This window comes from Ovis aries, chromosome 25, assembly GCF_016772045.2.
Source record: "Ovis aries strain OAR_USU_Benz2616 breed Rambouillet chromosome 25, ARS-UI_Ramb_v3.0, whole genome shotgun sequence".
Lineage (NCBI taxonomy): Eukaryota > Metazoa > Chordata > Mammalia > Artiodactyla > Bovidae > Ovis > Ovis aries.
In genome coordinates, this window is record NC_056078.1 from 7,637,789 (window position 1) to 7,659,382 (window position 21,594).

The 21,594-nt window shown below is 45.7% G+C and overlaps 1 protein-coding gene, 1 long non-coding RNA gene and 2 other non-coding genes across 4 annotated transcripts; 2 read left to right on the forward strand and 2 right to left on the reverse strand.

Moving 5' to 3' along the window:
• The first annotated feature begins 1,226 nt into the window (after nucleotides 1-1,226).
• Nucleotides 1,227-1,299, forward strand: TRNAW-CCA (transfer RNA tryptophan (anticodon CCA)). The gene has a single exon. It is a non-coding gene; the product is annotated as a tRNA-Trp (tRNA).
• Nucleotides 1,300-2,217: 918 nt separating this feature from the next.
• On the forward strand, nucleotides 2,218-4,917 carry LOC101117215 (ATM interactor-like). The gene is given in 2 exon segments (XM_042240810.2): nucleotides 2,218-3,248; nucleotides 3,250-4,917. Coding segments are annotated over 2 exon segments (2,469 nt in total). The 5' UTR covers nucleotides 2,218-2,240; the 3' UTR covers nucleotides 4,711-4,917.
• Nucleotides 4,918-16,181: 11,264 nt separating this feature from the next.
• Nucleotides 16,182-16,254, reverse strand: TRNAC-GCA (transfer RNA cysteine (anticodon GCA)). Its single transcript has one exon. It is a non-coding gene; the product is annotated as a tRNA-Cys (tRNA).
• A 1,177-nt stretch (nucleotides 16,255-17,431) lies between these two features.
• On the reverse strand, nucleotides 17,432-19,662 carry LOC132658676 (uncharacterized). Its single transcript, XR_009598603.1, has 2 exons — nucleotides 19,158-19,662; nucleotides 17,432-18,915 (listed from the first exon to the last, which is right to left on the reverse strand). It is a non-coding gene; the product is annotated as an uncharacterized LOC132658676 (long non-coding RNA).
• Between the last annotated feature and the right edge of the window lie 1,932 nt (nucleotides 19,663-21,594).

Genomic DNA, 21,594 nt, shown 5'->3' on the forward strand with positions numbered 1-21,594 from the left:
GTGAAAACACTTCAGGTGCCTAGAAATGTTGGTTTCCTTTCTTCTAGGAGGCTGGAGAAACACAGAGGGTAGCGAGCTGTGTCAGTCAGCGACTGCTGCCGAAGAAACCACACCATAGCTCAGTGTTCACTCTTGTTCATGTATCTGCAAGTCAGGAGGGGTGACAGCTGTAGACTGTGAATTGGATGGGGTGGCTCTACCTTGCTTGCCTGGTTCTGGGGTTCATGCTGAAGGGACAGCCACCACCAGTCCTTTTTTATGGCACAGTCAGAAGCACAGGTGAGGTTTCTTAAGGTTGAAGTGCAGACGTGTTGGGTCACTGCCTCCCACAGGCCACGCCCAGTGTGTGTTGAAATACACGCCACCTCCAGCAGGGGGAGCTGTGAAGCCACACGCAAAGGGCATGGATGCAGAGAACTGGGAAAAACAAGGAACGCAGAGAAGCAAAAGCAGCCCCTATACCTCCTGGGTCAGTCAAGGTCAGGCTAATACAATGCCCTTGTTCCCTACGAGCGAAGGGATGGGGTGGGGGAGTGGTCCAAAGAGGGCGTGGTCTGAAGGCGCCGGCCACTCCTCATTTACAAAGCTATAAACAGTGGGACAGTGAGATTCACACAGGGCAGAGGCCCCTGCAATGTCAGAGGAACTCCTTGGTCTAAAAATAGACAAATGACAATGACGAAAATCACTTCTCCGCTATAACAACCATTTATCAAATGGCATTACAAAGAGGTCGATGGTGACTATCTGCTCCCTGAATTAATGGACGCTCCTGGATTCTCTTCTCTTTGATCTGGTATCAAAGAGGACAGAAAGGACTCCCCCGACCGCTCACTTTACACTCCAGGAGGAGCTCTGATACCATTCAAGGGAAGATGGGTGCTTCTGGAGGACACATGCCAGGATGCTCCGGGGGAAGGAGTGTTGGGCGGGAGGAGGGGGAGGGCCACTGTTCCCTTCTTCCACTTGGGCTTCTCTTGAGCTGCCACTGGTTTGGAGGGACAAGGCCAGGCTGGGGTGCCTTCTGCTCAGGAGAGGTTGGACCACTGAAGGGAAATAGGATCATAGTGAAGCCCAAGAGAAGGAAGGCTTGATGCCTAGGCCTGCCTCTGCTCCTTCCTCCACAAACACTGACCCAGCCATCTGCTTCATAAAAGGCACTGAGCTGAAAGACTAGCAAGGCAAAGACTAATGGAGAGATGGACTAATAAACAATCACAGGGACTTCCCTGGTGGTCCAGTGGCTAAGACTCCATGCTCCCAATGCAGGGGGCCCAGGTTCGATCCCTGGTCAGGGAACTAGATCCCACATGCAGCAACTAAGAGTCTGCATGCCACAATGAAAAGACCCCACATGCATCAACTAAGACCTGGTGCAGCCAAATAAATAATAAATCCAAGCAAACAAAGAGCAGTCACAAAATACTGTGATTAGCGCCAGAGGTGAAAGGAAACCCAGGTGCTGTCGGAATACAGCAACCTTGGAAAAGTTAAGGAAGGCCTTGCGGAGGAGGTGTGATTCCTGGAATTAGCATGAGAGTTCAGTCCAAGTTCTAGGTCATCAGAGGAAAAGGTGGAAAGTTCTGTGGAGTTTGCAAGGAAGCTCATGCACACCAGAAATGCAAAAGCGATAAGACAGAAATTCAAGTAGAACAGGAACTCAGTTGTGATTCTGCCTGTGTATATGCCTGGCGAGGTTTAACTCCTTTTCGGTCATTTAACAAATACTATGTGCCTGGATCCAGCAAAGTTTAAGACATACGTGACCCCTGCCTTCATGGAGGAAAGGACAATCAGGGTCACCACAGAGGAAGGACGCGTTGCCTGTGAGCCTCCAGGAAGGGGGTGTGGCCGTGCAAAGGGCATGCGGAAGGCTGGCAGTGGGAGGAGATGCTCTACCCCAGCAGTAGAGATGCTTAAAGTATTACAGAACCGCCCTGGTGGTCCAGTGGGTAAGAATCCACCTGACAATGCAAGGGACACCGGTTCGGTCCCTGGTCCAGGAAGGTCCCATGTGCTGAGGGGCAACGAAGCCCATACACTGCAACAGAGAAGTCAGCGCGACGAGCAGCCACGCACCACCCCTGGAGAGGAGCCCCTGCTTGCCGCAACCAGAGAAGGCCCACGCGCAGCAGTGAAGACCCAACACAGCCAAAATAAATACATGCTAATTGTTCAGAAGACTGTAAAAAACCATTGAACTTAAAAAGTATTACAGGTCCGGCCGCGGCGCGAGAGCCATGGCGGCTTCTGAGGCGGCGGCGGCGGCGGGACCCGCGGCTCTCGCCTCGGGCGCCCCCGGCCGTCCCGGCGGCCGCGAGGGGAGCCGCCGCCGCCTCGGCCCGTGGGTGCCCCCCGGGCGGCTGAGAGGCAGCCGGCCGCGACCGCCGCCGGCGAGGCAGCAGCCCGCGGGTTCGGCGCCGCCGGCCCGGGAGCTCATCCAGCCGCCGGTGAGCGAGCTGTCCCGGGCCGTGCGGACCAACATCCTGTGCACCGTGCGCGGCTGCGGCAAGATCCTGCCCAACAGCCCCGCGCTCAACATACACCTGGTCAAGAGCCACCGCCTGCAGGATGGCAGAGTAAATCCAACAGTAAGAAAAGATTTGAAAACTGTAGCGAAATTCTACTGTTGTCCAATTGAAGGATGCCCTAGAGGCCCCGACAGACCATTTTCTCAATTTTCTCTCGTAAAACAGCACTTTATGAAAGTGCATGCTGAAAAGAAGCATAAATGTAGTAAGTGCAGCAATTCGTATGGCACCGAGTGGGACTTGAAAGGACACGCAGGGGATTGCGGCAAGACCTTCCCGTGCACGTGTGGCTGTCCCTAAGCCAGGCGGACCGCGTTGCAGTCCCACGTCTACCGAACTGGCCATGAGATCCCTGCAGAGCACAGGGACCCACCTAGTAAGAAAAGGAAAATGGAAAGCTGCCTGCGCAGCTGGAAGCTGTCCAGGAAGACCGTTGAATCACTGAGCAAGCAGCCAGTTCCCCGACCAGACGCTCCAGAGCTAGAGACTTCAGAAATAAAGCTGCTGGCTTCCTTTGAAGACTCTTGCAGCTCTAATGCCAAACAACAGACTCTTCCAGCAGCTCCAAGGTACTCTCAGAAGTTGCTTTTACCAAAGCCCAAAGTGGCTTTGGTTAAACTCTCTGTCATGCAGTTTTCTCCCGTGCCTGTCTTTGTGCCTACAGCCGACTCCTCGGCCCAGCCTGTGGTGTTGGGTGTGGACCATCAGGGCTCTGCCCCTCGGTGCCGTGCACTTACTGCCCTTGTCCATTGGAACCCTGATCCTCGGCCTGGACTCGGAGACCTGCTCTCTCAAGGAGAGCCTCCCTCTTTCAAAAGTTGTAAATCCTGTTGCTGTTGAGCCGATTAGCACAGGTATTCAAGTGAACTTGGGTACAAGTCCATTTAGCCTGTTACAAGAACTGGGGAACACATGTCAGAAGAACAGCATTTCTTCCATCAATGTGCAGACAGACCTGTCCTGCACCACACCACAGTTCATGCGGTCTGCACAGTGGGCCAGCCCTGACTCCTCTGTGTCATCCTGTTTGCAAACTGATTTGACATTTGGTTCCCAGGTTTCCCTTCCCATTAGTGTTCAAACTCAGACTTTTTTGCCCAGTTCTAAGGTAACCTCATCCATCGCTGCTCAGACTGATGCATTTACAGATGCCAGTTTCCAGCCAGGTGGGATCTCCAGAGAAACTCAGACCAGCGGAATGCAAAGTCCAGCAGATGACCGGGTACAGATGGACCAAGCTGTAATGTGTGGAAATATTTTTGAAAGTGTCCATTCATCATATGGTGTGTCTACAGACAATATTAGAAGCAGCAGCTTAGTAGCAGAGACTGTAACTCATGACTTGTTACCTCAGAACCACGCTAAAACTTTAACTCAAGATATTGAGAAATCCACACCAATTATAAACTTCAGTGCACCAAACAGTATGCTTTCGTCACAGAACACAACGGATAATCAGACCCAAACCATGGATTTACTAAGTGATCTAGAAAACATCTTGTCAAGTAACCTACCTGGTCAGACGCTGGACAATCGTAGTCTTTTGTCTGACACAAATGCTGGACCTGACACCCAGCTCCCATCTGGCCCAACCCAGAATCCTGCAATTGATTTTGATATTGAAGAGTTCTTTTCAGCCTCAAATATACAGACACAAACCGAGGAGAGTGAGCTTAGCACCATGACCACTGAGCCAGTCTTGGAGTCGCTGGACATAGAAACCCAAACTGACTTCTTCCTTGCAGACCCTTCTGCCCAGGCCTACAGTTGTAGGGGAAATTCTAGCTTCTTAGGCCTTGAGATGTTTGACACGCAGACACAGACAGACCTGAACTTCTTTTTAGACAGTAGCCCTCGTCTGCCCCTGGGAAGTATCCTGAAACACTCCAGCTTTTCTATGAGTACTGATTCATCTGACACAGAGACCCAGACTGATGGAATCTCCACTGCTAAAAACCTGCCTGCCCTAGAAAGCAAAGTTCAGTTGAACAGTGCCGAAACACAGACCATGAACTCTGGCTTCGAAACTTTGGGGAGCTTATTCTTCACCAGCAATGAAACTCAGACAGCAATGGCTGACTTTCTTCTGGCCGATCTGGCCTGGAACACGATGGAGTCTCAGTTCAGCTCTGTTGAAACCCAAACGTGTGCAGAACTACACCCAGTCTCCAACTTCTGAAAGTGGAGTCCACATCGGGGATGGATTCACAGTTCCCTTCTGGATTTAGAAGGTGAAGAACAGGGACAACAGTATTAACTCTACTGAATGTAGTTGACGATACAGTTACTTCGATTCTTTGAGGTTCTTTGCCTTTTTGTACTTGTAAACATGAAGTTTGTGTAAAAATTTGTGAGTGTATTATAAAGTGTAAGATGTTGATCTGAACATGATTGTTTTTGTGTTACCAACATTTGCCCTTTCAGTGTAGTCTTCCTTTTTTTTTTAAAAAAAAAAAATGTATTTTACACCTTTAAAACCCATCTTGCCATTTAGCTGAAGCCAAGCTCACCAGGACTTAGGGTACAAACTTCATATCTTCAAAACATTTTCATCAAAGCATGACTGACTTAAAATTGCATCTAAAATACTCTTGCCAGTGCTTGTTAAGAGAGTCCTGTTCCCTGATAACGTGTAAAGAAGTCTGATGCTGCACCGTCAGATTTAAACAACAACAGCTTCGCTTGCTTTGACATCTTAGTCTTCCCTAATTTGAAGACACAAAGGAAAACTACCGTTGTCTTTAGCTTCTGAGACAATTTGCATATAGCCAATGCCATCCCTGTACGTGAACTGTTACTGGTAGGAACATAAGTGTATAGTACTTTGCTCACAAGACATGTTGCTGTACAATTATTGCTTAAAGTAGTAGCGGCAAGCACTTAGTGTAAATAGTGATCCTTTCAGTCTAAGTGACAGTAAGTCATCCTGACTATGGAAATGCTGGGCTGTAGAATCACACGTTAGCTCATCCTGGAGTGTGTCCTACAAGCCATCCCTCCTGCACCCTACCGAAGGCCAGGGTGGTGCTCCAGAGCTGCTCCTCAAGGTGCACCCCACCCGCTGAGTCCGAGTTTTGTCGCTCTAAATGTTAAAAAACAATAAAAATAGTAATGTAAGGAGAAAAGGATATCCCCTGTTACATTTCAATACTTTTCATAAGCTTGCTAGGGCAAGAGTGCAATCAACAACTATAGTAAAGTGAATCTTCTTTTCATCCACCTCATTTTCTTCCTTGAATGAGGAAACACATTGGTCTAGCAAGAATAGTGTTTGTGCCTTGAGGATGGCAATTCTAGAATAGATCCGTCTAAAATACGGCATTCTGCATTATGTTGCTTTGTTTGTTTAGAGAGGGTAATACTGAACGGTCTTCAAAGAAAATGAAGTGAAGATCCAGCACTTCAAGAACACAGTATGTTTTGAGATGGCTGAGCAGTCAGGTACACTTGTAGGGTTTTTTGTATTTAGAAGATCCTGAGTTCTTGATTGTTGGCCAGCTTTCAGGCAAGTAAAAATCAATGCAGTCTGTACATTTTCCTAAGTTTACCCAAAAAAATGCTCTGTTCCTTATGTGGCACACGCTTTATGCTGCTGAAGACTAAACCCTCAAAATACAACCTAAGGAAGGAACTAATAATTCATTAGAGAAAATCATTGGTGTTGCTACTAATTCCTATCCCATAGAAGAATTGGTGGTAATGGATAAATAACATGTCCTGGGCAGATGAACTCAACCTGGTAGATAAAAGTTTGCTTGGGTCACAGTTGCCTATGAATGTGGGTTTCAAAACAAACATAAAGCCTTAACTTAGTATTTCATTATGTTTTAGAATCATCACTGCCTTAACGTTTCAAACATCTATTTCAGTTCTCCTAGTAAGGAGAAGTGCATGTTTGTTCTGGCTTTTTGTAAATATATATGCAGTGATCTATGGCTTTAAAAAAAAAATCTGTGTGTCTGTGACAATGTTTGTTAATTCAGCCAACTGAATTATTTACAGAAAATTGAGCATGTCATAGTTCATGTACCAGTAAGAACTGTCCCCCACCCTGAACCTTAGTTCCCTGAATTGTTCTAAGATTATTTGTAAAAGCTGAAAACTCAGTGATTAAAGAGAAGTGAGAATTCTAAAAAAAAAAAAAAAAAAAAAGTATTACATAAGGAAATTCACTTCTGCTGTATAGAAAATAAGAAAAGCAACTGGGGTGGATAACAAGCAATGAACTTGTGATGCAGAGGTGGAAATTACATCACATTTTAAGTAATCAATCTGTAAGACATGTCAAAGATAGGAGAAACAAGCACGTGTGTGTGCTAAGCATAAATCAATAGGATGGCGCAAAGGAGAGTGTCAGTCTACACAGAGTGCTGGGAACACCAAAGCAGACCTTACATATTCATAAGACATGAGTCCTGCCGCCTCCAGGTTGATGGCGACGCCGTTCCTGCCCTGGCCATACCTGGTGTCATCTACACCGCCCCACGCATGCGGCTCAGCCCAGATGCAGGTGAAAGGCATGGAGGATGATCAGGCTGTTGGTGAGCCCCTCTGGCTGGGGTGCTGCCCTGAGGCTCTCCGACAGGGAGATACTGGCTCCAGGCCCCTTTCATCTGCCACGCCCTCCTGTCTAACCCCTCCTCTGATCCTCATCATCAGTGAGGAGGCTGGTGTGGCAGGGGGAGAAACAAGACAGCCAAACCTGCAGGACCCAGAGTCCTGCCCTGCCTGCACCCCATTCTGAGCATGCTGACCGCCCCCCCCCCTGCCTTTCCCCTCGCTGCTTCCTGAGTCTTTTAACAACTTGCCGACTAGAGATGTATTAACACGTCTTGACTGGAGATGCATCAGTGTTCACTTGCATAACGAATCGCTGGCCACAGGCATTAGTTTCTGCAAAATCCCCCAGTCAATAATGTGTTCGGTTGATCTGTTAACCCATGTGATGCAAGCTCCTAAACGTGCTGTGCGAGGCTTTCCGCTCTGTGGCTTCCAGACTGTCTGCATGGTGTTGACCACAGCGTCAGAAGCATTTCCTGAGTCACATTGTGCTTTTTGAGTTTCTTCCACAGGTCAGCAACCTGAGGGTGAAGGGCATCTTAAAATTAAGATGTGTTTATCCAGGATTAGGGTTCCACCAGGAGGACTCAAACAAAACAGGGTAAGGGGATCTAGGGAGCTGGCAAGATGTAGGTTGAAGATCCTCTCTGAGGATCTAACTCTTAGAGTTGGATCATGGACACTAACTTGATGAGGGACAGAAAGGAGGAAAATAAAGGGTTATGTGAGTGGGAGGATGGAGGAGCCTGGTAGGCTTCAGTCCATGGGGTCACTAAGAGTTAGACAAGACTGAGAGACGTCACTGTCACTTTTCACTTTGATGCATTGGACAGGGAAACGGCAACCCACTCCAGTGTTCTCGTCTGGAGAATCCCAGGGAAGGCGGAGCCTGGTGGGCTGCCGTCTGTGGGGTCACACAGAGTTGGACACGACTGAAACGACTTAGCAACAGAGTGGGAGGAAGTGAGGGATCTGTATGCTGGAGGCCTCTGAGGGGATGGAGAAGGGGGAAGAATATGGCTGTGAGTGAGTGACCAGCCAGAAGGATGTAAGATTGTGGTGGGAATGAGCTATCTGAATGTGCGCCTTATGTCCATCATATAACTTTGAAGTGATGAAGTGTCTACAGTTCAGAATTGCCTCAATGGCACCTCTATCAACTCAGCGCTTAATTCTCAGCACTGCCTTTCATGTCTGTGTAATGCCTGGAAAGCCACTGTGCTACCTAGGATACCCTTCATCATCTCGACACTCCCTCCTTTGTTATTAACCCTTCACACAGCTAACTCAGCTCTTTCAGTGTAAGTTACCTTTCTGTTTCATTATACTACATGTTTATAAATGTCTTGACATTTGAATGGCTCAAACATTTTACAAAAATGTTTTGTTTTACATATACAGAATGGATAAAAAACAAGGGCCTACTGTATAGCGCAGGGAGCTATACTCAATACCCTGTGATAAGCCACAGTGGAAAAGATTATTTTAAAACGAATATATGTATAACTGAATCTCTTTGCTGTACAGCAGAAATTAATACAACATTGTAAATCAACTATACTTCAGCAAAAAAAAATAAAAATTTAAAGCCCAAATGTCCTGTTTTAAAATTTAATTCAACTAGTGATTAAGTCGCTGCTGAGAGTGAGACACTGAGGCAAGCCCTGGGGTCTAATGGTGAAAAGATAAACATGTTTCAGGGTACTTAGGCAGAGGTCTTGAGGGTGGGGACCTTAGCTCAGTTCAGTCGCTCAGTCGTGTCTGACTCTGTGCGACCCCATGAATCACAGCACGCCAGGCCTCCCTGTCCATCACCAACTCTCGGAGTTCACTCAGACTCACGTTCATCAAGTCAGTGATGCCATCCAGCCATCTCATCCTCTGTCGTCCCCTTCTCCTCCTGCCCCCAATCTCTCCCAGCATCAGACTCTTTTCCAATGAGTCAACTCTTCGCATGAGGTGGCCAAAGTACTGGAGTTTCAGCTTTAGCATCATTCCTTCCAAAGATATCCCAGGGCTGATCTCCTTCAGAATGGACTGGTTGGATCTCCTTGCAGTCCAAGGGACTCTCAAAACACCACAGTTCAAAAGCATCAATTCTTCGGTGCTCAGCCTTCTTCATCGTCCAACTCTTACATCCATACATGACCACTGAGAAAACCATAGCCTTGACTAGACAGACCTTAGTCGGCAAAGTAATATCTCTGCTTTTGAATATACTATCTAGGTTGGTCATGACTTTTCTTCCAAGGAGCAAGCGTCTTTTAATTTCATAGCTGCAGTCACCATCTGCAGTAATTTTGGAGCCCAGAAAAATAAAGTCTGACACTGTTTCCACTGTTTCCCCATCTATTTCCCATGAAGTGATGGGACCAGATGCCATGATCTTCGTTTTCTGAATGTTGAGCTTCAAGCCAACTTTTTCACTCTCCTCTTTCACTTTCATCAAGAGGCTTTTGGGTTCCCCTTCACTTTCTGCCATAAGGGTGGTGTCATCTGCATGTCTGAGGTGATTGATATTTATCCCAGCAATCTTGATTCTAGCTTGTGTTTCTTCCAGTTCAGCGTTTCTCATGATGTACTCTGCATAGAAGTTAAATAAGCAGGGTGACAATATACAGCCTTGACGTACTCCTTTTCCTATTTGGAACCAGTCTGTTGTTCCATGTCCAGTTCTAACTGTTGCTTCCTGACCTGCATATAGGTTTCTCAAGAGGCAGGTCAGGTGTTCTGGTATTCCCATCTCTTTCAGAATTTTCCACAGTTTCTTGTGATCCACACAGTCAAAGGCTTTGGCATAGTCAATAATGCAGAAGTAGATGTTTTTCTGGAATTCCCTTGCTTTTTCCATGATCCAGTGGATGTTGGCAATTTGATCTCTGGTTCCTCTGCCTTTTCTAAAACCAGCTTGAACATCAGGAAGGTCACGGTTCATGTATTGCTGAAGCCTGGCTTGGAGAATTTTGAGCATTACTTTACTAGCATGTGAGATGAGTGCAACTGTGCGGTAGTTTGAACATTCTTTGGCATTGCCTTTCTTTCGGATTGGAATGAAAACTGACCTTTTCCAGTCCTGTGGCCACTGCTGAGTTTTCCAAATTTGCTGGCATATTGAGTGCAGCACTTTCACAGCATCATCTTTCAGGATTTGAAACAGCTCCACTGGAATTCCATCACCTCCACTAGCTTTGTTCGTAGTGATGCTTCCTAAGGCCCACTTGACTTCACATTCCAGGATGTCTGGCTCTAGATGAGTGATCACCCCATCGTGATTATCCGGGTCGTGAAGATCTTTTTTGTACAGTTCTTGTGTGTATTCTTGCCACCTCTTCTTAATATCTTCTGCTCCTGTTAGGTCCATACCATTTCTGTCCTTTATCGAGCCCATCTTTGCATGAAATGTTCCCTTGGTATCTCTAGTTTTCTTGAAGAGATCTCTAGTCTTCCCCATTCTGTTCTTTTACTCTACTTCTTTACATTGATCACTGAGGAAGGCTTTCTTATCTCTTCTATCTTTCCTTTTCTCCTTTGCTTTTCGCTTCTCTTCTTTTCACAGCTATTTGTAAGCCCTCCCCAGACAGCCATTTTGCTTTTTTGCATTTCTTGTCCATGGGGATGGTCTTGATCCCTGTCTCCTGTACAATGTCACGAACCTCATTCCACAGTTCATCAGGCACTCTATCTATCAGATCTAGTCCCTTAAATCTATTTCTCACTTCCACTGTATAATCATAAGGGATTTGATTTAGGTCATACCTGAATGGTCTAGTGGTTTTCCCTACTTTCTTCAATTTAAGTCTGAATTTGGCAATAAGGAGTTCATGATCTGAGCCACAGTCAGCTCCTGGTCTTGTTTTTGCTGACTGTATAGAGCTTCTCCATCTTTGGCTGCAGAGAATATAATCAATCTGATTTCATTGTTGACCATCTGGTGATGTCCATGTGTAGAGTCTTCTCTTGTGTTGCTGGAAGAGGGTGTTTGCTATGACCAGTGCATTTTCTTGGCAAAACTTTATTAGTCTTTGCCCTGCTTCATTCTGTATTCCAAAGCCAAATTTGCCTGTTACTCCAGGTGTTTCTTGACTTCTCTCTTTTGCATTCTAGTCCCCTATAATGAAAAGGACATCTTTTTTGGGTGTTAGTTCTAAAAGGTCTTGGAGGTCTTCATAAAACCGTTCAACTTCAGCTTCTTCAGTGTTACTGGTTGGGCCATAGACTTGGATTACTGTGATATTGAATGGTTTGCCTTGGAAACGAACAGAGATCATTCTGTCATTTTTGAGATTGCATCCAAGTACTGCATTTCAGACTCTTTTGTTGACCATCATGGTTACTCCATTTCTTCGGAGGGATTCCTGCCTGCAGTAGTAGATATAATGGTCATCTGAGTTAAATTCACCCATTCCAGTCCATTTTAGTTCGCTGATTCCTAGAATGTCAACGTTCACTCTTGCCATCTCTTGTTTGACCACTTCCAATTTGCCTTGATTCATGGACCTGACAATTCCAGGTTCCTATGCAATATTGGTCTTTACAGCATCAGACCTTGCTTCTGTCACCAGTCACATCCACAGCTGGGTATTGTTTTTGCTTTGGCTCCATCCCTTCATTCTTTCTGGAGTTATTTCTCCACTGATCTCCAGTAGCATATTGGGCACCTACTGACCTGGGGAGTTCCTCTTTCAGTATCCTATCATTTTGCCTTTTCATACTGTTCATGGGGTTCTCGAGGCAAGAATACTGAAGAGGTTTGCCATTCCCTTCTCCAGTGGACCACATTCTGTCAGAACTCTCCACCATGACCGGCCATCTTGGGTGGCCCCACAGGGCATGGCTTAGTTTCATTGAGTTAGACAAGGCTGTGGTCCTAGTGTGATTAGATTGACTAGTTTTCTGTGGGTATGGTTTCAGTGTGTCTGCCCTCTGATCCCCTCTTGCAACACCTACCATCTTACTTGGGTTTCTCTTACCTTGGGCGTGGGGTATCTCTTCAGGGCTGCTCTAGCAAAGCGCAGCCACTGCTCCTTACCTTGGATGAGGGGACCTTAGGTGACATGCAAATCCATAAGAAATAGGAGGCAAGGGGGGCTGGGTACAACCTTTGAAAGAAAGACATAGCCCAAGGGCAGAACATAAACTGCTTAGAACCAAATGGGTCCAAGATGGAAGACAAGTCAACTTGTCTAGACCTTCATCCTCAGTATTGGCTCATTGTAACACATTTATAAGCTAAATGACATAGTCAGAGGCACCATGACAGATCCAAGGTCAACCTTCAAAGACCAAAATGTGGGCAGTGGGCCAACCCCTGGAAATCTCCACCCCCTTCCCCCAAATAGTTGGAATAATCTGCCCACTCATTAGCCTATGAAATGACCCAGCCCATGGAAGCTACCCACACCACATTTTGAGGCCCCCACACTTGCCCCCTGCCATGGCCTACGCTCTGTTAGTGGAGCGTGTTTCTCTGTGAATAAAATCCGTTTTTCACCTATCACTTTGTCTCTCACTGAATTCTTTCTGTGATGAGATGCAAAGAACCTGAGCCTCAGTAAGTGCAGACACCAGCTGAGTGGTTCTAATGGGTTCAAGTCCCGAGGAGGGTTTTGTCTGGGTTTGAATACCAGCACATGGGCTCAAGTTCCATTCTGAGTTAAACAGTTTTACGTATAGCAGACTCAGGACCACCTCCAAAGCAGCCCACTCACCCACACAAGTTTGAAAACCTCTGTCCCACTGGATACTCACTTTGTTGCATGCAGAACTGAAGCTTGTTTGCATTTGTTGGCAGCTCCCCACAGCATGTGGGATCTTAGTTCCCTGATGAGGGATCGAACCCTTGCCCCCTGCAGTGGAAGCATGGAGTCTTCACCACTGGACCTCCAAGGAAGTCCCAGAGTTGCAGCTTCTGTGTTCCCTTCTCAGAGTTATCCAAAATAGTGTATCTGGGGAATAGCCTCTGGCTCACGCTTTTTTTTTTTTTTTTTTAAGATTTATTTATTTGCTTGTTTTTGGCTGTGCTGGCTCTTTGTTGCTGTACTTGGGCTTTCTCTAGTTGACGTATATGTGCTTAGTTGCTCCCAGGTACCTGGGATCTGCCCAGACAGGGGATCGGACTCATGTCCCTTGCATTGCAAGGCAGATTCTTAATCACTGGAGCACCAAGGAAGCCCTGGCTCACATTTTTGCACTTTAATTGTCTCTGTGTGTGCCCATCAAAATATGTCATACTGTTTTGCTTTTCAAATCTACCAAAACAGCATATTTTAATTACTGTCCTACAACTTGCTCTTCTCACTCAATGTTCTATCTTCAAGGCCTTATTTGATATATGCGGACCTAATTCATTCACTTGGGCTTCTGTTTATTATGAAATTGCACCACTGGATGACTATGTCACAGTGTATTTCGGCATTTCCCCACGGGATGGACATATATATATGAGCCACAATCTGCTAGGCATGGTTCTAAGTGCTTTACAAATTCTCATTCATGTATCCTCATAGGTTGCATCATTTCCACCTTCATTTTACAAATGAGGAAACTGAGACACAGAGAGGCTAGCTAACCCACTCAAGGTCACACAGGGGATAAGTGGCAGAACTGAGATTCAAGCCCAGATGTGTCTCTCGCATCAGAGTGTTTCTCCTGAGCTGCGCTGGTGCTTTAGGTGCTCCCCACAGGGGCGCAGAGTCGACAGCATGCATGCACTGTGAACGTCTTACTGTACTTATCCTTATGCACATGAGCAGAGGTTCTTTCCTGGAACTGAGATTGATGGGTCCAGATGAGATCTCTCATTGTGATGAGTTCTTACAGCATTAACTAGACTGAGGAATAAAGCATCAGAGGAACAATTCTGAGTCTTTGACAGAATTCACAGCAGTTAAATAGTTCTTTGATATTTTATCCAGCTTTTAACCACAGGCTCTTTTCTGTCACTGTCATCATATAAGAGGTGCTTAATAGATTATCAGATACTTTGCAAGAAGACAGAGTGGCCCACGTCCAATCAGCAACTCTTCTGAATTGCTTCATTCTCATCACAAATGCACTTTCACACAACCATATGTTGCTGTGTGCTCCATTTAGGAACTGAACAATTCCTCTGTTTAATTTCAGCCCATAAATTTCACTTATTAGTCTGCTAAACCACTTAAGAGGATTCTGTATTACTCTATATATCATTCTATACACTGGCCTAAACCAACGATTTTGAGCACATTTTTGTAATATTACTACAGTAAGAACAGAAGCTTTTGGTTTTGTAAACAGCCAGCACAAGTGGTCTAAGTCTTTGAGGATGTTTGTGTAGGTTCTCTCTTCCCACTGTCTTATCCAGGGACAAAGTAGCGCACCCTTGTCTGAAAAGGATCAACACACATGTTGCTGTCATAACCAAGGGGACTCATTAAATTCAACAAATAAAATTGTGTTACAGATGAGATGTCCCCAATGAGCTCAGACATGAAATGGAAATAGAATCAGGAGCATTTTGTTAATCTTTTCTGAAGCCTTTTTGCTTTGGCTGAGTCTGAAACAGCAAACACACGGACTAGGACGTGCATCTCAGAAATGGTGAGGTCCAAGCTTGATGTTTCACCTCCTTCGGTTCATTCCTGGGCCGCTTCAGCAGGGGACCAGGGGAAGAACTGATCTGTGAGTCTGATGCAGATACATCCTGCCTCCATGGGCTTGTGTTTGAAGGCTAGCTCTCAGATCGTCAGTAGAGTGGTCCTGAGACAAGGTGGCACCTAAAACCCGGGATTCTTTGTCACCTGGACAAACATTTCCTTGAGCAACAAAATACAAAGAAACTACAGGGGACTAAAAATAACTGCATGCATGCCCATTTGCGGCAAATTATGAGTAAGAACACACAAAAAGACCGAAAACCCAACTGCCATTTCTGAGGAGTCTGGAGTGAAAGCAGGGAACTGCACGTGACCCCTGCTCACAGCACCACCAGGGGGATGGGCAGACCACCTAAGCCACACCTCCAGCCCCGCCCCCGCCCCCGCCCCCCCCCCCCCCCCCCCCCCCCCCCCCCCCCCCCCATCCCCCCCACCCCCCCACCCCCCCCACCCCCGCTCCATTTAAGGACCCACCCCAACCTTCACTCCACCTCAGAAATAACCCACTCCCTCTCTAAGCTCCCTCTTGCTACAGCTCAAGTCCCCACAATGCCTCGCCTGAATTCCTCTACTGGCCTCTTATTAATTTCTATTGATTAAAGGATCCAAGAATCTCAGAAATAATAATCAATCACTTAGTCTCTGCAAACTGTCATTTCCTAATTTATAAAATGGGGCTAATACCATTTCCTCAGTTAATTAGGGAATTCTTGTATCAATTCAACATTTACTGAGCTCTCCAAATTCCTATTCTCAAGTTGCTGGCAATCCAGTAGGGTAATAGATGCCTGTGATTGTGCATATGTGTAACGCCAGGGAGGAAATCTTAATTTCCTAGCAGGTCACAAGAGGCACAATTTTATTGGGTAGATACTGCGGTACTCCCTTTCAAGGGAGAACTCCAGTACCTGTAGGTGAACTGGTGCCTTGAACTGGAAGAAACTAACAGCACTACTTTGTGTGGAACACGAAAAGGGAGGCATCTGTTCCTGGGAGGAAGAAGGGAGGAAGGGACCCTGTCCTGCATGGGGGAGGAGTGACAGGGGAGCACCCTCAGTTGGTGGAACAAGCTTGTCCAAAGGGACATACAGAATCAGCCGTGATACAAAACCTTCCTCCATCCATCACTCCTGCCAAACCTCCAGAAAAATTGACATTGGCCACTAGTACTTTCAGAGTGAAAGGGATTCTCTTTTGGAGAATTCAAAGGCAACCAGTCCTCTTAGTGAAAGTCGCTCAGTCATGTCCGATTCTTTGCGACCCCATGGACTATACAGTCCATGGAATTCTCCAGGCCAGAATACTGGAGTGGGTAGCCTTTCCCTTCTCCAGGGGATCTTCCCAACCCAGGGATAGAACCCAGGTCTCCCTCATTGCAGACTGATTCTTTACCAGCTGAGCCACAAGGGAAGCCCAAGAATACTGGAGTGGGTAGCCTATCCCTTCTCCAGTGGATCTTCCTGACCCAGGAATTGAACCTGGGTCTCCTGCATTGCAGGCAGACTCTTTACCAACTGAGCTATCAGGGAAGCCCTGTCCTCTTAATTATACATAATACAAAAGTGGTTTTCAAGGTGGAGGTCAGGATCCACTGGTGCGTCTGAGGGCAACTTAGTATGCATGCCCAGAACTTAACAAGTATATATATATATATGTGTGTGTGTGTGTGTGTGTGTGTGTGTGTATAACAGAATGTAAACATATAATATTTTACATATAATAGAACAAAAATATATAATAGAACAGAATGGAAAAGATCAGGGAACCTTGCACAGAGAAAATGTAAGAATACTTCTTGAAATGTTTGTATGTGTCTTAGTCTAGTTGGGCAGCTTGTAATCAATAGAAACTTATTTCTCATAGTTCTAGGGGCTGGGAAGTCCAAGATCAGAGTGCCAGCATGGTTGGATGAGGGTTCATTTCCTCATTCACAGCTAGTGCCTTTTTTCTCCCTTAATTTTTATTACAGTCTAGTTGCTTTACACAGAGAAGCCAATGGCAACCCACTCCAGTACTCTTGCCTAGAGAATCCCAGGGACAATGGAGCCTGGTGGGCTGCCGTCTATGGGGTTGCACAGAGTTGGACACGACTGAAGTGACTTAGCAGCAGCAGCAGTTGCTTTATAATGTTGTGTTAGTTTCTACCGCATAGTAAAGTGAATCAGCTTTTGTATACATATATCCCCTCTTTATTGGATTCCTTTACCATTTAGGTCACCCCAGAGCACTGAGTAGAGTTCCCTGTGCTATAAACAAACTATAAATGCTGGAGAGGATGTGGAGAAAAGGGAACCCTCTTGCACTGTTGATGGGAATGTAAATTGTTACAGCCATTGTGGAGAACAGTATGAAGGTTCCTTAAAAAACGAAAAATAAAGCTGGTGCCTTTTTTGCTGTGTCTTCACATGGTGGAAGGGGTTAGGGATCTCTCTGGAGCCTCTTTTATAAGGGTATTAATCCCATTCACAAGTGTTCCACCCTCAAGGCTTAAGTACCTCCTAAAGTTCCCCATCCTATCCTCTTTGGGGGTCAGGGTTTCAACATCTGCATTCTGGCGTCCCACAAAGATTTTAAACCATAGCACTATGTATGTCCTGAGTTGCGATATAAAATATATTTCTTTTTGTGGACCATGGTAAAAAAAAAGCGAGAAAGCACTACAGTATAATTATTATAGTAATTAATATAGTATACAGTATTGTATACATAGTAATTGATATAGTATATAGTATTGTGTATATAGGAATTAATACAGTATACAGTATTGTGTATATAGGAATTAATACAGTATACAGTATTGTGATTATAATAGTAATCTTGACAGCTCACTCTGCCAGACGCCTAGAGTCTTTATAAGAGGAGTCTTGACACCCTTGTCATTGAAGTACTATTTACAGTTGCCAAGGGGTAGAAGTAACCTTATGTCCATGGAGGGATGAATGGATAAACAAAGTTATGCCCGTACGATGGGATATTATTCAACCTTAAAGCAGAAGGAAATCCTGGCCTTCACCACAACACAGATGAACTTTGAGGACACGATGTTAAATGAAATAAGCCAGGCACGCTAGAACTGCAGGATTCCACTTCTATGATGCATATCTAAACGAATCCAAGTCACAGAAAGAGAAAGTAGGGACTTCCCTGTGCCTAAGACTCCCTGCTCCTAATGCAGGGTGGCTGGGTTCAATTCCTGGTCAGGGAACTAGATCCCACATGCCGCAGCTAAAGATCCCGCATGTCAACTGAAGATACCACATGCTTCAGCAAAGACCCGAAGCAGCCAAATAAATTAATAAAATGAAAATAACTATCAAAAATGATTTTAAAAAAAGAAACAGGAAGTAAATGGGGATTGCCAGGGGCTGGGGAGGCCAAGGGGAATCAGGAATATAGAATTTTAGCCATGCAAGATGAAAAAGTTCGAGAGGTCTGATGAACAACAGAACATGCATATAACATGCTATAGCGTATACTTAAAAATTGTTGAGGTTAAACTTCTGTTTTGTTTTCTAACACATACACACATACATCTGTGGAGAAGGAAATGGCAACCCACTCCAGTATTCTTGCTTGGGAAACCCCGTGGACAGAGTCTGGTGGGGTACAGTCTATGGCGTTGTGAGTCTGACATGACTTAGCGACTAAACAATGGCGAAACACAGGAGTCTTCACTCAGGTTCCCCACCGCGGGGATGAACAGCTCCTACCGTCCTGATTCTCCCACTTGTCTGTCTGCTTTCAAGGTCCTTTGGATCTTTCTTGGCATCTCCGCTGATCCCCCTTAGACAGCCCTCTTGCTCTGGGCTTTGATTTGTGGGAACTCCACTCCCTGTTGGAGGCCACCCTGGCCTCCCAGGCGTGAGGGAAGCTCGCCTGGCAGGCTGGTAAGAAAGAGCATTGCCGACACCCTGGGCACGCGCATCCCCTGTCTCACCTGCATCACCTACTTCATCGTACATCCTGGTCACAGCCTCCCCTCCACATCTCCCCAAACACGGAAAACACCTGAAAAGGTCCCGGGCACTCTGCTTCTTTCTCTCTCCACTTTCCACCCACTTGCTTCCTCCTGGTAAGAGGACTGTCTGCTCCTCGAGGATATGTGAGCTCAGGGCCACCTGGAGGGTCACGTGGTCCGCCATGGGTCCATGGCTCCGAGGATCCTCAGCAGCCGCGCTAACAAAGATCAACTGAAACGGAAGAGAGAGAAGATGGAGGTCAGCTCAGGGGGGATACTCACCTGATTTTTCAGTCCTTTCCCTTTACTGTGGTGGCCGGGAGGGCCCAGAATGCAAATCAGATAGTTTCAACCCCCTTCCCCAAACTCTCAGTGGCTCTCTGATGCCCTCAGCAAAAAATTCACACCCCAGCCTCAGTTTACCAGGCCCCTCATCCCCACCCTCCCTCAGCTCCCTGTTGGCCACTTCCTTACTTGTAACTCCTCCAGGGCTTCAGAACGGCCTGCTGGGACTTTTCTGGGGGTCCAGTGGTTGAAACTTCACCTTCCCAACGCAGGGGGTGCAGGTTCAATCCCTGATCAGGGAGTTATGATCACACATGTCTCTGGGCCAAAAAACCAAAACATAAAACAGAAACAATATTGTAATAAATTCAATAAAGACTTCAAAAATTATTCATGTCAAAAAAAAAGTCTTAAAAATAAAACACATTACCTGTAGATGAAAAAACCACATAACTACCTGTAGACACTCCCTCCCACCTTGGACTTTTGTTTCTGCATTTGTTGGGTTCTCGGCCAGCTCTCGTTTCTACAGCTTTGCGACCTGGCTAATTCCTATTTATTTTTCAAGTCTTAGTAGACTCCACAAATAAAGGCAACTTAATTGTCTGCCCCACCATCTAAGGACTCCTCTGGAACAGAGCATTTTTATGGAAAAAAAAAAGAAAATATATAGTATCATCTTTTTCTTTCCTTTTCTTGCTGAAGTCTTTAGTTAGAGCCATTAGGCACTTCTTTATTCCTAATTGTGCCTCTGGCTCAAGCGCAGCTCTGGGGACAGTAGGGTCCTTTTCCTGTCCCCCTTTAACACTTGTGAATTATTCCTTCTAAAAACAGGCTAACATAGTGGTTGAGAACACAGTCTGAAGTAAGATTTCCTGGGTTTAAATCATAGCTCTTCCACTTACTGATGTTCGCTGATTTTGAGCAAGTGAGTTGATTGGCTGATGACAGCCAATTGTGAAATTTTCAGGAACATCGCAAGCCTGTTGGTATCATATTGGTAACTTGACATCAGCTTTGATAGGAGTATTAACACCATGAAAATTGACAGAATCTATAAATCCATACCTGCCCCCTTCCCTAACCTGCTTATTACTATTATTTTAATTTAATTAATTATTTTAATTGGAGGCTAATTACTTTATAATACTGTAGTGATTTTTGCCATACATTGACATGAATCAGCCATGGGTGGACATGTGTTCGTCATCCTGAACCCCTCTCCCACCTCCCTCCCCATCACATCCCTCTGGGTCATCCCAGTGCATCAGCCCTGAGCACCCTGTCTCATGCATTGAACCCGGACTGGCGATCCGTTTCACATATGATAATATACATGTTTCAATGATATTCTCTCTAATCATCCCACCCTCGCCCTCTCCCACAGAGTCCAAAAGACTGTTCTATACATCTGTGTCTCTTTTGCTGTCTCGCATACAGGGTTATCATTACCATCTTTCTAAATTCCATATATATGCATTAGTATACTGTATTGGTGTTTTTCTTTCTGGCTTGCTTCACTCTGTATAATAGGCTCCAGTTTCATCCACCTCATTAGAACTGATTCAAATGTATTCTTTTTAATGGCGGAGTAATACTCCATTGTGTATATGTACCACAGCTTTCTTATCCATTCGTCTGCTGATGGACATCTAGGTTGCTTCCATGTCCTGGCTATTATAAACAGTGCTGCGATGAACACTGGGGTACATGTGTCTCTTTCAATTCTGGTTTCCTCGGTGTGTATGCCCAGCAGTGGGATTGCTGTGTCATAAGGCAGTTCTATTTCCAGTTTTTTAAGGAATCTCCACACTGTTCTCCATAGTGGCTGTACTAGTTTGCATTCCCACCAACAGTGTAAGAGGGTTCCCTTTTCTCCACGCCCTCTCCAGCATTTATTGCTTATAGACTTTTGATAGCAGCCATTCTGACCAGCGTGAGATGGTACCTCATTGTGGTTTTGATTTGCATTTCTCTGATAATGAGTGATGTTGAGCATCTTTTCATGTGTTTGTTAGCCATCTGTATGTCTTCTTTGGAGAAATGTCTGTTTAGTTCTTTGGCCCATTTTTTGATTGGGTTGTTTATTTTTCTGGTATTGAGCTGCAGCAGCTGCTTGTATATTTTTGAGGTTGATTCTTTGTCAGTTTGCTTATCACTATTTGCCAGCACACACCTGCTCAGTTTCCTTATCTGTAAACTAGGAGTAATAACAGTGAATATTGTCATGGAGAATTCTAGGAGAGTTAAATTAAACATGCTGACTTGTATATGGCAAATACTCAACAGTCGTGAGATGCTCTGGGTGTTTCTCCCATTTTACATGGTCCAGAGCCTTTCTGCCATTACTTCAAATTTGGTACCAGCTAGTTGGACACGACTCTGTGACCTCACTGTCACTTTTCACTTTCATGCATTGGAGAAGGAAATGGAAACCGACTCCAGTGTTCTTGCCTGGAGAATCCTAGGGACAATGGAGCCTGGTGGGCTGCCGTCTATGGGGTCACACAGAGTCAGACACAACTGAAGTGACTTAGCAGCAGCAGCAGCAGCAGCAGGAGAAGGCGATGGCACCCCACTCCAGGACTCTTGCTGGAAAATCCCATGGACGGAGGAGCCTGATGGG